Genomic DNA, 16910 nt, shown 5'->3' with positions numbered 1-16910 from the left:
TCCAGCTAAACTAAGTTTCACTTATGATAGAGAAGTCAAATACATTAAGATCATTCACACACTGAAGAAATTTGCCAAAACTAAACCAGCTCCTCAAGATATTCTCAGACCCATCCTCCATAATGACCATCACAATGCTCTATCACCAAAATAAACTCACTCAGAAATTATTGATCAAAACCCAACTTTTGGGCAGTGCTTGTGGCTCAGGGAAAAGGGTTCTGGCCCCATATACCAAGGGTGGCGGGTTCAAACCTGGCACCAGCCAAACTGTAACAAAAAAACAGCCGGGTGTTGTGGTGGGTGCCTGTAGTCCCAGCTACTCGGGAGGCTGAGGCAAGAGAATCACCTAAGCCCAGGAGTTGGAGGCTGCTGTCAGCTGTAACACCACAGCACTCTACCAAGGGCAATAAAGTGAGACTACAAAAAAACCCAACCAAACAAAAAAACCAACTTCCACAGTGGCAAAAGGATTAAAAACATCCACTGGGGGAGGCACCTGTAGCTCAAGGAGTAGGGCACCAGCCCCATATACTGAGGGTGATGGGTTCAAACCCGGCCCCGGCCAAACTGCAACCAAAAAATAGCCCGGCGTTGTGGCAGGCACCTGTAGTCCCAGCTACTTGGGAGGCTGAGGCAAGAGAATCGCTTAAGCCCAGGAGTTGGAGGTTGCTGTGAGCTGTGTGAGGCCACGGTACTCTACCAAGGGCCATAAAGTGAGACTCTCTAAAAAAAAAAAAAAAACTCGGGCCAGATATCTGCTGCATACAAGAATCTCATCTTATCTTAAAGGATAAATATAGACTCAGGGTGAAGGGATGGACATCTATAATCCAGGCAAACGGAAAACAGAAAAAAGCAGGGGTTGCCATTTTATTTGCAGATAGATTAGGTTTTAAACCAACGAAAGTAAGGAAAGACAAAGATGGTCACTTCATATTTTTTTTTTTTGAGACAGAGCCTCAAGCTGTCACCCTGGTTAGAGTGCCGTGGCATCACAGCAACCTCAAACTTCTGGGCTCAAGCGATTCTCCTGCCTCTGCCTCCCAAGTAGCTGGGACTACAGGGGCCTGCCACAACACCGGCTATTTTTGTTGCAGTCATCATTGTTGTTTGGCGGGCCCAGGCTGGATTTGAACCCACCAGCTCAGATGTATGTGGCTGACACCTTAGCCCACTTCATATTTTTTAAAGGAAACCTTCAACATGATGAGATATCAATTATTAACATTTATGTGCCCAACCAAAATGCTCCTCAATTTATAAGCAAGACCCTAACAGACACAAACAATTTGGTATTTTCCAATCTTCCAGTACCATAATAGTTGGAGATTTTAACACCCCTTTGGCTTGTTGGATAGATCCTTGAATAAGAAACTAAGCAAAGAAATTTTGGACTTAAATTCACCATACAACAATCGAATTTAACAGACATCTACCGAACATTTCATCCTAACTAAACTGAGTACACATTCTTCTCATCAGCCCATGGAACATACTCCAAAATTGATCACATCTTAGGTCACAAGGCTAACCTCAGCAAATTTAAAAGACTAGAAGTTATTCCTTGTATTTTCTCAGATCATCACAGAATAAAGGTTGAACTCACCAATAACAGAAATCTGCATACTCATACAAAGACATGGAAACTAAATAACCTGAAAGAGAGCTGGGTCAAAGATGAGTCTAGGAAGGAAATTACCAAGTTTTTAGAACAGAATAATAATGAAGACATGAATTATCAGAACCTCTGGGATACTGCAAAGGCAGTCCTAAGCGGGAAATTTATAGCGCTGCAAGCCTTCCTTAAAAGAATGAAAAGAGAAGAAATCAAAAACTTAATGGGACATCCCAAGCAACTGGAAAAAGAAGGACAGTTCAACCCTAAATCCAGCAGGAGAAAAGAAATAATCAAAATTAGAGCAGAATTAAATGAAATCAAAAACAAAAGAACTATTCATAAGATCAATGAATCAAAAAGTTGGTTCTTTGAAAAGTTTAACAAAATTGATAAACCCTTGGCTAGCCTAACCAGAAACAGAAAATTAAAATCCCTAATTTCACTAAATAAATTTATTACCAACTAAAAATGATTACATTTAAAATTCTTTTTGTTGGTATGACTAGAATTTGTAGATTAATTTAGAAGAAAACTCTTTAATATGCCTGTTTATGCATGACTAGATATCTTTTTTCCATTCAAGTTTTCTTTCATATCTATCACTAGGTTTTCAAAGTTTTCTTTGCGCTGATCTTAAACATTTCTTACTACATTTGTTACTAAGTATTCTATTATTTTTGATTGTATTATAAATTCTACTTTTTCCATTATATCTTCCAAAAGATTATTATTTGCATGTAGAAAGACTACTGATTTTATTATACTAATTTTATACTCAGATGTCTTTCTGAATTCTGTTTTTTTAAATAATAATTTTTCATTTGAACTTTTTGGATTTCTTTCTCTTGTTCAATTACATTAATTTATACCTCTGGAACAGTGAGAATTAAATTATTTTATTTATGTATTTATGTATTTATTTATTTATTTTTTGTAGAGACAGAGTTTTACTTTACAGCCCTCGGTAGAGTGCTGTGGCGTCACACGGCTCACAGCAACCTCCAGCTCTTGGGCTTATGTGATTCTCTTGCCTCAGCCTCCCGAGTAGCTGGGACTACAGGCGCCTGCCACAACGCCCGGCTAGAGAATTAAATTATTAAAGTGATAGTGGACTTCTTTACTTTGTTCATAACTTTAATGTAGAATGTTACTTATGTTTTACCCCCAAAGTGTCATTTTAATGAGCTTTTACAGCAAAAGAAAATAATACTTTGGAGATATATGGCCAGGATATGATACAACAAGTATTGACAAACTATATCTATCCATAGGGAAATTCCAGCTTGCTATCTGTTATTATAAATAAAGTTTTATTGGAACATAAAAAAATTCCCTAATTTCATCAATCAGAAATGACAAAGGCAAAATAACAACAGACACCTAAGAAATTCAAAAAATTCCTAATGAATACTACAAAAAATCTATTCTCAGAAATACGAACATCTGAAGGAAATTGACCAATACTTGGAAGGACACTAACCTTCCTAGACTTATCCAGAAAGAATGAGAAATGTTGAACAGACCTATCCCAAGTTCTGAAATAGCATCAACTATATGAAATCTCCCAAAAAAGAAGAGTCCGGGATCAGACGGCTTCACACTGGAATTCTACCAAACCTTTATAGTACCTATATCACATAACCTTTTCCAAAGCGTAGAAAAAGAAGGAATACTTCCCATCACATTTTATGAAGCAAATATCACCTTGATCTCCCAAACAGGAAAAGACCCAACAAGAAAAGAAAATTATAGACCAATATCACTAATGAATATTGATGCAAAAATATTCAATAAGATCCTAGCAAACAGGCTTGGTGCCTGTGGCTCAAGTGGCTAAGGCGGCAGCCACATATACCTGAGCTGGAGGGTTCAAATCCAGCCTGGGCTTGCAAAAGAACAATGATGGCTGCAACAAAAAATAGCCGGGCATTGTGGCAGGTGTCTGTAGTCCCAGCTACTTGGGAGGCAGAGGCAGGAGAATCACTTGAGCCCAGGAGTTGGAGGTTGCTGTGAGCTGTGATGCCACAGCACTCTACCTAGGGGCGACAGCTTGAGGCTCTGTCTCAAAACAAACAAACAAAAAAAAACCCCAAAATATCCTAGCAAACAGAATTCAGCATCACATAAAAGAAATTATACCCTATGACCAAGTTGGTTTTATCCCAGGGTCTCAAGGATGGTTCACTATATGTAAATCTATAAACATAATACATCACATAAACAAAATAAAAAACAAAGACCATATCATTCTCTCAATCGATGCAGAAAAAGCTTTTGATGATATACAGCATCCTTTTATGATCATAACACTTAAGAAAATAGGTATTAGAAGGGACATTTCTTAAACTGATAGAGGCTATCTACAGCAAACCACAGCCCAATATCGTATTGAATGGAGTTAAATTGAAATCATTTCCACTCATATCAGGAACCAGGCAAGGCTGCCCATTGTCTCCATTGCTTTTTAACATTGTAATGGAAGTCTTAGCCTTCGCAATCAGGCAAGAGAAGGCGATCAAGGACATCCAAATAGGAACAGAGGAGATCAAACTTTCACTCTTTGCAGATGGTATGATTGTGTATATCTGGAAAACTCAAGGGATTCAACTATAAAACTCTTAGAAATGATCAAGGAATACAGCAGCATCTCAGGATACAAAATCAACACTCACAAATCTTTAGCCTTTATATATACCAACAATAGTCAAGCTGAAAAAATAGTCAAAAGACTCTATTCCTTTCACAGTAGTGCCAAAGAGGATGAACTATTTGGGAGTTTATCTAACAAAGGATGTGAAAGATCTCTATAAAGAGAACTATGAAACTTTAAGAAAAGAAATAGCTAAAGATGTTAACAAATGGAAAAACATACCATGCTCATGGCTGGGAAGAATCAACATTGTTAAAATGTCCATACTAGCCAAAGCAATATACAATTTTAATGCAATCCCTATTAAAGCTCCACTGTCATACTTTAAAGACCTCGAAAAAATAATACTTTGTTTTATATGGAATCAGAAAAAACCTCAAATAGCCAAGACATTACTCAGAAATAAAAACAAATCAGGAGGAATCACGCTACCTGACCTCAGACTATACTGATAGTGATCAAAACAGCATGGTACTGGCACAAAAACAGAGAGGTAGAGGTATTCAACAGAATAGAGAACCAAGAGAACCAAGAACCAGGTACTTACCGTTATTTGATCTTTGACAAGACAATTAAAAACATTCAGTGGGGAAAAGATTCCCTATTTAACAAATGGTGCTGGGTGAACTGGCTGGCAACCTGCAGAAGACTGAAACTAGACCCACACCTTTCACCATTAACAAAGATAGACTCAGTCTAACTTAGGACATGAAACTATAAAAATAGAAAGTGCAGGGAAAACCCTTGAAGAAATCGGTCTGGGTCAGTATTTTATGAGGAGGACCCCCCCGGGCAATTGAAGCAACACCAAAAATACATTACCGGGACCTGATCAAACTAAAAAGCTTCTGCACAGCCAAGAGCACAGTAAGTAAAGCAAACAGACAGCCCTCAGAATGGGAAAAGATATTTGCAGGTTATGTCTCAGACAAAGGTTTAATAACTAGAATCCACAAAGAACTAAAACTTATTAGCAAGAAAAGAACAAGTGATCCCATCTCCATGTGGGCAAGGGACTTGAAGAGAAACTTCTCTGAAGAAGACAGGTGCATGGCCTACACACACATGAAAAAAATGTTCATTTTTCTTAATCATCAGAGAAATGCAAATCAAAAGTACTTTGAGATATCATCTAACTATAGTAAGATCAGCCCATATCACAAAATCCCAAAACCAGAGATGTTGGCGTGATGTGGAGAAAAGGGAACACTTCTACACTGCTGGTGGGAATGCAAACTAATAGGTTCCTTTTTGAAAGATGTTTGGAGATCACTTATGGATCTAAAAATAGACCTGCCATTTGATCCTGCAATTCCTCTACTAGGTATATATCCGGAAGACCAAAAATCACTTTATAACACAGATATCTGTACCAGAATGTGTTTTTTTGTTTTTTTTTTTTTGTAGAGACAAGAGTCTCACTTTATGGCCCTCGGTAGAGTGCCGTGGCATCACACAACTCACAGCAACCTCCAACCCCTGGGCTTAAGTGATTCTCTTGCCTCAGCCTCCCGAGTAGCTGGGACTACAGGCGCCCGCCACAACGCCCGGCTATTTTTTGGTTGCAGTTCAGCCGGGGCCAGGTCTGAACCCGCCACCCTTGGTATATGGGGCTGGTGCCTTACCGACTGAGCCACAGGCGCCGCCCTGTACCAGAATGTTTATTGCAGCCAAATTCATAATTGCTAAGTCATGGAAGAAGCCCAAGTGCCCACTGACCCATGAATGGATTAATAAATTGTGGTATATGTACACCATGGTATATTATGCAGCCTTAAAAAAAGATGGAGACTTTACCTCTGCTTACATGGATGGAGCTGGAACAAATTCTTCTTAGCAAAGTATCTCAAGAATGGAAGAAAAAGTATCCAATGTACTCAGCCCTACTGTGAAACCAATATATAAGCACCCATACTTCCATATGAAAGCTATAACCCAATTACAGCCCAAGATGGAGGGGAAAGAGGAAGGGGAGGGGAGGGAAGGGGGGGAAGATGGGTGGAGAGAGGGTAATTGGGACCACACCTACGGTGCATTTTACAAGGGTATATGTTAAATCTACTAAGTGTAGAACATAAATGTCTTAACACAATAAGTAAGAAAATGCAGCGAAGGCTATGTTAACCAGTTTGATGAAAGTATTTCAAACTGTATATAAAACTCAGCACATTGTACCCCATGATTGCATTAACGTATTCAACTATGATTTAATAAAAATACATATATAAAGTAGTAAAAAAAAAAAAAAAAGAAGAAAGAATCTCAGAGCTTAAAGATAAGGCTCTTGAGTTAAACCAGTCATATTATTTGTTTATTTATTTATTTATTTATTTTTTGTAGAGACAGAATCTCATTATACTGTCCTCGGGTAGAGTGCGGTGGTGTCACATAGCTCACAGCAACCTCTAACTCTTGGGCCTATGCGATTCTCTTGCCTCAGCTTCCCGGGCAGCTGGGACTATAGGCGCCCGCCACAACGCCCGGCTATTTTTTGGTTGCAGATCATTTTTGTTTAGCAGGCATGGGCCAGGCTTGAACCCACCAGTCTCAGTGTAGGGTGCCACCCTACCCACTGGGCTACGGGCGCCGAGCCTTTTTTTTTTTTTTTTTTGAGAGAGTCTCACTATGTCACCCATGGTAGAGTGCTATGACGTCACAGCTCACAGCAACTTCCAACTCTTGGGCTCAAGTGATTCTCTTGCCTCAGCCTCCCAAGTAGCTGGAACTACAAGCGCCTGCCACAATGCCTGGCTTTTTCTTTTTGTTGCAGTTGTTGTTTAGCTGGCCTGGGCTGGGTTTGAACCTGCCAACCTTGGTGTATGTGGCTGGTGCTGTAATCACTGTGTTATGGGCACTGAGCCATAGTTCTCCTATTTTTAATGGAGATGAGGTCTTACTCTTGCTCAGGCTGGTCTTAAACTCCTGAGCTCAAGCAATCCACCCGCCTCCCGTAATTCTAGGATTATAAGCATGAGCCACTGTGCCCAGCCCAACCGAGTCATTTAAAAAAGCAGAAAAGAAGAGGGAATGGGAGAGCAATCTCTTAGAGAATTATGGGACTCTAGGAAGCATACCAACATATAGATTATAGGTATCCCCAAGGGGAAGAAGAGAGTCCCAATAGCATGGAAACCCCAGTCAAGGATATTATAGCTGAGAATTTCTCTAGCATCACTATAGATTCAGACATTCACCTACATGATGGATATCAAGTCCTGGGCTGACTCAACTCAAACAGAGCATACCCTAGACACACTGTAAATAACTCGGCCAAACTCAAAATGAAAGAGAAAATTCTGCAAGCAGCCTGGGGTAAGCAGCAGCTCCCCTACAAGGGCAAACCATCAGGATGTCAAGCTGACTTCCCTGCTGAAATGGCACAAGCCAGAAGATGGTGGACTCCCGTCTTCAGTCTTCTCGAGCAAAACAATTACAAACTTAGGATTTTCCACCCTGAAAAACTAAGTTTCATCTTTGATGGGGAAATCAATCTTTTACTGACAAGCAAACACTGACGAAAGCTGCCAGTGTGAGACTAGCCCCGCAGGAAATACTCAGCCCTGTACTGCACACAGACCAACACGATGGGCCATCACTCTAAAGGACAAAGCCCAGCTCCCACGTGGCTCCAGTCCTCCACATAACAAGACAAACAGAACCCCACCCTACTTATCAATTCTCTCAAGTGGATCTTAACTGCTTGAAATCCCCTCTGAAGAGGCACAGAATAGTTGATGGGATAAAAAGGTACAAACCCAGTATTTGCTGTCTTTAGCAAACACATCTAACCACCAAAGACATTTCAAGACTCGGGGTGAACGGTTGTAAAACAGTATTTCAGGCAAATAAAAACCAAAAGAAAGTGGGTGTCTCAATCTTCTTTGCAGAAACAATTCACCTTTTTTTTTTAGAGACACAGTCTGACTTTATTGCCCACAGTGGAGTGCTACGGCACCACAGCTCACAGCAACCTCCAGCTCTTGGGCTTAGGCAATTCTCTTGCCTCAGCCTCATGAGTAGCTGGGACTACAGGGGCCTGCCATAACACCTGGCTATTTTTTGTTGCAGTTTGGCTGGAGCCAGTTTTTTTTTTTTTTTTAATTAATATTAAATCATAGCTGTGTACATTAATATGATCATGGGGCACCATACACTGGTTTTATAAACAGTTTGACACATTTTCATCACACTGGTTAACATAGCCTTCCTGGCATTTTCTTAGTTATTAAGACAATTATATTCTACATTCACTAAGTTTCACATGTACCCTTGTAAAATGCACTGCAGGTGTAATCTCACCAATCACCCTCCTTCTGCCTATCCTCCCCCCTCCCTCTCCCCCATATTCTTAGGTTATAACTGGGTTATAGCTTTCATATGAAAGCCATAAAGTAGTTTCATAGTAGGGCTGAGTACATTGGATACTTTTTCTTCCATTCTTGAGATACTTTACTAAGAATATGTTCCAGCTCCATCCATGTAAACATGAAAGAGGTGAAGTCTCCATCTTTCTTTAAGGCTGCATAATATTCCATGGTGTACATATACCACAATTTATTAATCCATTCGTGGATCAATGGGCACTTGGGCTTTTTCCATGACTTAGCAATTGTGAATTGGGCTGCAATAAACATTCTGGTGCAAATATCTTTATTATAATGTGCTTTTGGTCTTCTGGGTATATACCTAGTAGAGGAATTATAGGATTGAATGGCAGATCTATTTTTAGATCTCTAAGTGTTCTTCAAACATCTTTCCAAAAGGAATGTATTAATTTGCATTCCCAACAGCAGTGTAGAGGTGTTTCCTTTTCTCCACATCCACGCCAACATCTCTGGTCTTGGGATTTTGTGATATAGGCTAATCTTACTGGAGTTAGATGGTATCTCAAGGTAGTTTTGATTTACATTTCTCTGATGATTAAAGATGATAAGCGTTTTTTCATGTCTGTAGGCCGTGTGCCTGTCTTCTTCAGAGAATTTTCTCTTCAAGTCCCTTGCCCAGCCTGTGATGGGATCACTTGTTCTTTTCTTGCTTATACATTTGAGTTCTCTGTGGATTCTGGTTATTAAACCTTTGTCGGAGACATAATCTGCAAATATCTTCTTCCATTCTGAGGGCTGTCTACTTGCTTTACTCACTGTGTTCTTGGCTGTGCAGAAGCTTTTTAGTTTGATCAGGTCCCAGTAGTGTATTTTTTTTTTTTTAGAGGATTTATTTATTTATTTTTTTAATTTTTTTTTTTTTTTGTAGAGACAGTCTCACTTTACTGCCCTCGGTAGAGTGCCGTGGCGTCACACGGCTCATAGCAACCTCCAGTTCTTGGGCTTACGCGATTCTCTTGCCTCAGCCTCCCGAGCAGCTGGGACTATAGGCGCCCCCCACAATGCCCAGCTATTTTTTTGTTGCAGTTCAGCCGGGGCTGGGTTTGAACCCACCACCCTCGGTATATGGGGCCGGCACCCTACTCATTGAGCCACAGGTGCCGCACCCAGTAGTGTATTTTTGAAGCTGCTTCAATTGCCCGTGGGGTCCTCCTCATAAAATACTCGCCCAGACCGATTTCTTCAAGGGTTTTCCCTGAACTCTCTTCTAGTATTTTTATAGTTTCATGTCTTAAGTTTAAATCTTTAATCCAGTGAGAGTCTATCTTAGTTAATGGTGAAAGGTGTGGGCCCAGTTTCAGTCTTCTATAGGTCGCCAGCTAGTTCACCCAGCACCATTTGTTAAATAGGGAATCTTTTCCCCACTGGATGTTTTTTTTTTTTTTCTTTTTTGCAATTTCTGGCCAGGGCTGGGTTTGAACCCACCACCTCCGGCATATGGAGCCGGCGCCCTACTCCTTTGAGCCACAGGCGCTGCCCAGCCCACTGGATGTTTTTAATTGGCTTGTCAAAGATCAAATAACGGTAAGTAGCTGGGTTCATCTCTTGGTTCTCTATTCTGTTCCGGACATCTACTTCTCTGTTTTTGTGCCAGTACCATGCTGTTTTGATCACTATCGATTTATAGTATAGTTTGAGGTCTGGTAGCGTAATTCCTCCTGCTTTATTTTTATTTCTGAGTAATGTCTTGGCTATTCAAGGCTTTTTCTGATTCCATATAAAACGAAGTATTATTTTTTCAAGATCTTTAAAGTATGACAGTGGAGCTTTAACAGGGATTGCATTAAAATTGTATATTGCTTTGGGTAGTATGGACATTTTTTTTTTAATTTTTAATTTCAACTTCCTTGTTCATTCTTCTTCGTTTGAAGTACTCTTTTTTGTTGTTCATTTTCTTCTTCCTCTGGCAATGTTCTTGATGTTAGTAGAGACGGGGGTCTTACTCTGGCTCACTGCTGTTCATACTGGTCTCAAACCTCTGAGCTCAGGCAATCCACCCAGCCTCCCACAGCAACTACAGGCGTGAGCCACCATGCCTGGCCGAGTATGGATATTTTAACAATGTTGATTCTTCCCAGCCATGAGCATGGTATGTTTTTCCATTTGTTAACATTCTCAGCTATTTCTTTTCTTAGAGTTTCATAGTTTTCATTATAGAGATCTTTCACGTCCTTTGTTAGATAAACTCCCAAATAGTTCATCTTCTTTGGCACTACTGTGAATGGAATAGAGTCCTTTTCAGATTGACTATTGTTGGTATATATTAAAGGCTACTGATTTATGAATGTTGATTTTGTAACCTGAGATGCTGCTGTATTCCTTGATCACTTCTGAGAGTTTTCTAGTAGAATCCCTGGGGTTTTCCAGATATATAATCATATCATCTGCGAAGAGCGAAAGTTTGATCTCTTCTGACCCTATGTGGATACCCTTGGTCGCCTTTTCTTCCCTAATTGTGATGGCTAAAACTTCCATTATTCCTGATCTGAGTGGAAATGATTTCAATTTAACTCCATTCAATATGATATTGGCTGTGGGTTTGCTGTAGATGGCCTCTATCAGTTTAAGAAATGTCCCTTCTACACCAATTTTCTTAAGTGTTCTGATCATGAAGGGATGCTGGATATTATCAAAAGCTTTTTCTGCATCAATTGAGAGAATCATATGGTCTTTGTTTTTTAATTTGTTTATGTGCTGAATTACACTTATAGATTTACATATATTAAACCAGGCTTGAGACCCTGGGATGGGGCCAGTTTTGAACCCACCACCCTCGGTATATGGGGCTGGTGCCCTACTTACTGAGCCACAGGCACCGCCCAGAAACAATTCACTTTAAAACAGCAAAAGTAAAGAATGATAAAGACGGACACCATATATTGTTTGAGGGAATAATACAACAAGAGGACATATCAATTCTACTTTTTTTTTTTTTGAGACACTTCTCACTTTGTCCCTGTTGGTAGAGTGCCTTGGTGTCATAGCTCACAGCAAGCTCAAACTCTTCAGCTCAAGTGATTATCTTGCCTCTCCCTCCCGAGTATCTGGGACTACAGGCACCTGCCACAACACCTGGCTATTTTTAGGGACAAGGTCTTGCTCTGGCTCAAGCTGATCTCGAACCTGTGAGCTCAGGACAATTCACCTGCCTCAGCCTCCCAGAGTGCTTGGATTACAGGTTTGAGCCATCGCACCTGGGCGAATTCTAAACATATAGGCACCTAACATATAAACACTCCCAGATTTATAAAACAAGCTCTGTTTGGTCTGAACAATATGATAACCAACAACACCATAATAGCTGGTGACTTCAACACCCTGACAGACCTGGACAAGTAGAAACTAAACAAGGAAACGCTGGACTTACATGGCTCTGGAACAAATGAGGTTAACAGACATCTACAGAACATTTTACCCCAATACTACAGTTCTTCTCATCAGCTCATCTTAAGACACAGACCAAGCCTCCAGAAATTAAAAAAAAAAAAAAAATAGAAATTATATCTTGTATCTTTATGGACCACCATGGAGTAAAACTAGAATTCAGCGCCAACGGAGACACTCATCCTCAAACACAATCATGGACTCTAAACAACAACCGAGTACTACACGATGGCTGGGTCAAAGAGGAGATAAAGAAAGAAATCATTGGATTCCATGGGCAGAATGACAATGAAGCCACAGGTATCAAAACCTCTGGGATACGCCAAGGCAGTCCTGAGGGGGAAATTTATCGCATTAAATACCCACGTCCAGACATCAAAAGAGTGCAAGTCGACAACCTAAGGACTCATGTCGAGGAACTGAGAAAGGAAGAGCAATCCCACCCCAGACCCAGAGACGTACAGAAACAATCAAAACCAGATCAGAATTTTAAAAACTTGAGAACAAAAGAATCATTCAGAAGATTAATAAAACAGAAAGTTGGTTCTTTGAAAAGATAAACAAAATTGATACACCCCTGGCCAGATGAACTAGAAACCGAAAAGCAAGAGCTCTGGTAAGCTCAATTAGAAAGGAAAAAGCGGAAATTAACAACCAATACCAAGGAGACAGCAAAGATCTTCACTGAATACTACAAAGATCTTTGGGCTCAGTAATTTGAAAACGTGGAGGAAATGAACAAATTCCTGGAATCACACTGCCTCCCTAGACTCAACCAAGAAGAAACAGGATTCTTGAACAGACCAGTTTCAAGCTCCAATATTGAAACAATAAAAAAATTTGCAACCAAGAAAGTCCTGGACCAGAATTCATAGAATTCTACGAAACCTTCAAAGAAGAGCTGGTTCCTGCACTGCAGAATCTATTCCAAAACACAGAGAAGGAAAGAACCTTCCCCAACTCCTTCTATGAAGCAAATACCACTCTGATACCAAAACTGGGAAAGGACACAACAACGAAGTAAGAAAACTGAAGAATAAATAGCCGGGCGTTGTGGCGGGCGCCTGTAGTCCCAGCTACTTGGGAGGCTGAGGCAGGAGAATCGCTTAAGCCCAGAAGTTGGAGGTTGCTGTGAGCCGTGTGAGGCCACGGCACTCTACCGAGGGCCATAAAGTGAAACTCTGTCTCTACAAAAAAAAAAAAAAAAAAAAAGAAAACTGAAGAATGCACGCTGGCAGACAGACGTTCTTCCCCATCTGATGGTTAGGGAGACAAGAATGTCACCTGCAGCTTCTGGCCTACATGGGGGCGGGACAGGTAAGGTGGACAGGGATGGCAGCCAGCCAGCCTCCAGGTGGCCCCTTCAGCCCCGCCTTCTGGCCTCCATCCCTGAGAAGCCCCTCCCACCCCGTAGACATGCAGGTAGCCTACAGTGCTGGTCAGCTGCTTCTGAGATGAGGGGATAGAAGGCGCTGTGCTCTCTCTGCGGGGCTGCTGACTCTGGGCAGCCACCATGACACACAGATACTGTGGCTTACAGAGGGGCCAACAGCCAGCAAGGACCTGAGGCTGCCACCACCCCTGAGAGCAAGGATGACCAGCTGACAGCTTGACTGCAACTGCAGGAGAGCACCCGAGCCAGGTCCACCCACTAAGCCCCTTGCGAGTTCCTGACCCTCAAGGTCTTCAAGATAACGAGAGGGAAGACACCCTGGTGGAGGGACAGCACCTGGGTTTTCTTGGCGGGAACGAGCTGCTCTTTGAACATCACCACAACCAGCCCCTCCAGTCTCTCTCACAATCTACCCAGCACTGTTGTGAATCCCGCAGGGCTGGCATCTCCATTTCATACATTTATGCAAGAAACTGATGCGGAGGGGCCATCAAGGACAGATCTTAAACTGCTCTTTCTACAGCCTTCAGAGGCTCCTCTCAGGGCAAACAGCCACAGAGGCTGAGCCCAGGGCAAGTGGTTCCTCATCTCATCTCCCAAGGCCACAGCAGCACAACTGCAGCTGGCTGGGCAGGGGGCTCCTATGCTGTCCCCCTCCTAACAGCACACTGGGGAGGCCCGGTGCTAACAGGTCGATGCCTGATTTACCTGCAGCAGGAAAGAGCTGAGGACTCCCAATTCTGCCTCATTCCAGCCACGTGGCCTGTGAGGCTCTCAATCCAGGGCAGCCATTCCTCATTGCTCAGATGAGTTGGGAAATGATACAGCCAGGGTTACATGGCTGGAAGCAGCAACCCAAGATGTGACTCTCAACCCTGGGCCTCACAGTGGGAGGACAGGCAAGCCTCCAGGAATGACCTGCTGTGGGCCAGCAGAGCCTGGGGCACAGCACCAGCTGGGTCCCTGAGGCAGGGCAGGACAAGCAGGGGAGGGCCCACGAGCGGGGTCAGGGAGGCCACAGGAAGACCAGGATGCTCCCCCCAGGTCTCTCCAGCTGGGGAGATGAACTGGTTGAGGAATGTCCCTGTCCTATTATGGATCCTGAGATTGAACAGGGAGGGCCCCATGCTTTGGATGACAGTGCAGCCTGGCCCAGCCTTGTCCTGAGCCCAGCCTGGCAGAATCGCAGCTGTCAGAGCTGCAGTTTTGTCAGTGCCACCGAAGGTGACAGTGCCTTGCCCACTGCCCTTTAACTTACTGGTCTTAGGGGCACTGCCTAAGTGCCCCTCCCTGGCCTGTCTCCCTGCTGGGTAGGCTGCTGATCCAGCGGACCCTGGGTTTTAGAAGGAATAAAGGTTCCCAGCAACAGAGCCAGCAGGGCCCTCTCTTGCCCACACCCCTGTCCTGTCTGCTTTTCTTCACAAGTCCCTACCCTCATCCTGGTTGACTTCTGGCTGTCTTGACCCTGGGGGTATGACGGGCCTGCACTTAGCAGGGCCTGGTGCCCACAAGTGCTCACAGACATCTGTGGCTGGGTGCGGGTGGCCTGGCAGCGTGCCCCCAGGGAGGCCTGGTCTGAGCTAGGTCCCCCTCTTCCTACCATACCAAGCCCTCCTGATGTCCCCTATGCTACTTGCTCTCTCCCGACTCACTCTTCTTTCACAGACAGCTGAGAGTGCCTAGTAAAGGACAGGCCCACCAGGGCCGGAGGACACCCTGCCTCCCTGCTACCTGCCCTCTCGGCACAGCGAGGACTTGCTGGGGGCAGGAGCCTGGCCAGGTTCTGGCACAGCTGGAAGTGGGGGCCTCGTGCCACAAGGCAGGCTGGGATGGGGCTTACCTGGGCCCAGAGACTCCACACTGGGGGTGGCCTCGGGTCTGTGTGGCAGGGGAGCCTCGGGGTCCTTGGGGGGATCTGGGGTACAGGCTGATGCTGAGGGAGGGCAGGTGACGACAGCTGTGGTGGCAGCCAGTACGGGGCGAGGCTTGGTGTGAGCGTCACTGGGGCGCTGGAGAGCATCGGCTGGCACCGGGTCAGGGGCTGTTGGGGCCACTGACGCTGGAAAGAAGTTCTCTCGGCTGTCCTTGGGGTGCTTTGGGGTGGTAGGCATGTCCCCCGAAGCCTGTGAGGAAGAAGAGAGGTGAGGAAGGCCAGCTGGGCAGCTCCAAGCCCAATTGCCAGGCCCTGTTCTAGCCTACCATGCTGCCCCTCAGGATGCCCCAGGAGAGCCTGGGACTGCCAACACAGCCTCACAGCCCCATGCCCCGGGCCCCAGGGTGCTGCCGATGAGATCCACCAGGAGCTCCCTGCCAGGCTACTGTGGACACCACAACACAGCTGGGGACCTACCACCCCTCCCTGGAAGGACGTCCGGGTCATCTTAGATTCAGCAGAGGGCCAGGCACCAACATGGGAGGAGTGCGTGCAGCCCTGTCTCTAGGTGTGAGGGTGTAGCTCCCGATCTGGGGACAGCAGGAACAGGTGGTTGGTCTCAGAGTGCCACTTCCCAGGGGCCACTAGTGGGACGGTCCTAAGAGAATCAGGGGTGCCAGGGGGTGTTGCCAGGGTCTGCTTGCCATGCTCCTGCACCCACTGTGACCCCTATCCACGGTGCCACCCAGCTGCAGTCTGGCACCAGCAGCAACCCCACTCCCAATTCACTGTCCTCTATCACAGATGGGGAGACTGAGGCAGTAAGGGCTAAGAGTTCCTTTGGTTCCTCCGAGTCTTTGCTGTGGGACCATTCCTATACCTCACATTCAGCCCAGTCCTCCTGGGATAGATGCAAAGGCTCTGGCGCCCCGACAGTCAGTCTCCAGGCTAGGTGAGCAGGGCACTCCCAAGGCAGCCTCGACAGCTGAGCAGAGGCCCCAGCCCATCACCAGCACCAGGCCCACTGCACTGTCTGAGCCAGCCCATTACAGGGCCACCATGGTAGTTCTGGGGTAGTTTGCTTCCAGCGACGATCATCTCTTCTGACATTTGCTTTGCGTGAAATGCCCTGTCCCCAGCTGCATGTGGTCAGGACTGGCTCCGTGGCACTCACACCAAGGGTGTCTGGGATGAGGACAGACCTGTCTCTCTGGCCCCATGGGCCCCTGGTGGTACCAGGAGTGTTGCTGCAGCCCAGGTGGCAGCATGAGCTGACACTCAGCGGTGAGCCTCAGCTGGGGTGAGCTGAGGCTGCGAGTGACAGCACTGAGCCTCTCATTATGTCCAGAGCACCCTCCAGGCGGGCACCAGGCTGCCATGGCAACTGGAACACGCTTCGAGCAAAATGGACATGCCCTGAGGGGCGGGAGGGGTGGGCTCTGATGGCCACGGTCTACTCCCCAGTGTGGGGTATGGGTGGGGTGGACCTGTGGGGGGCCCTGAGGCGGTGCCCTGCTTCTTCCACCCATACTGAGATGGATGGGGCAGTGGGGAGAACAGGACTGGAGGAGTGCAGCGGCACACAGCGCACCTTCTCGGGCCCA

General features: G+C 44.7%; 1 protein-coding gene across 2 annotated transcripts in view; it reads right to left on the bottom strand.

The window, feature by feature from the left end:
- CABIN1 (calcineurin binding protein 1) overlaps positions 1 to 16910 on the bottom strand; it is a 172701-nt gene that overhangs the window by 7924 nt on the left and 147867 nt on the right. For both annotated transcript variants that reach the window (XM_053587053.1, XM_053587054.1), the window contains exon 34: positions 15274 to 15556. In XM_053587053.1, the coding sequence (XP_053443028.1) occupies positions 15274 to 15556 (283 nt within the window). The remainder of the gene's footprint in view (positions 1 to 15273; positions 15557 to 16910) is intronic.

This window comes from Nycticebus coucang, chromosome 4, assembly GCF_027406575.1.
Source record: "Nycticebus coucang isolate mNycCou1 chromosome 4, mNycCou1.pri, whole genome shotgun sequence".
Lineage (NCBI taxonomy): Eukaryota > Metazoa > Chordata > Mammalia > Primates > Lorisidae > Nycticebus > Nycticebus coucang.
Note: the sequence above shows the minus strand (reverse complement) of the source record. Positions and strands in the feature narration are given on the sequence as shown.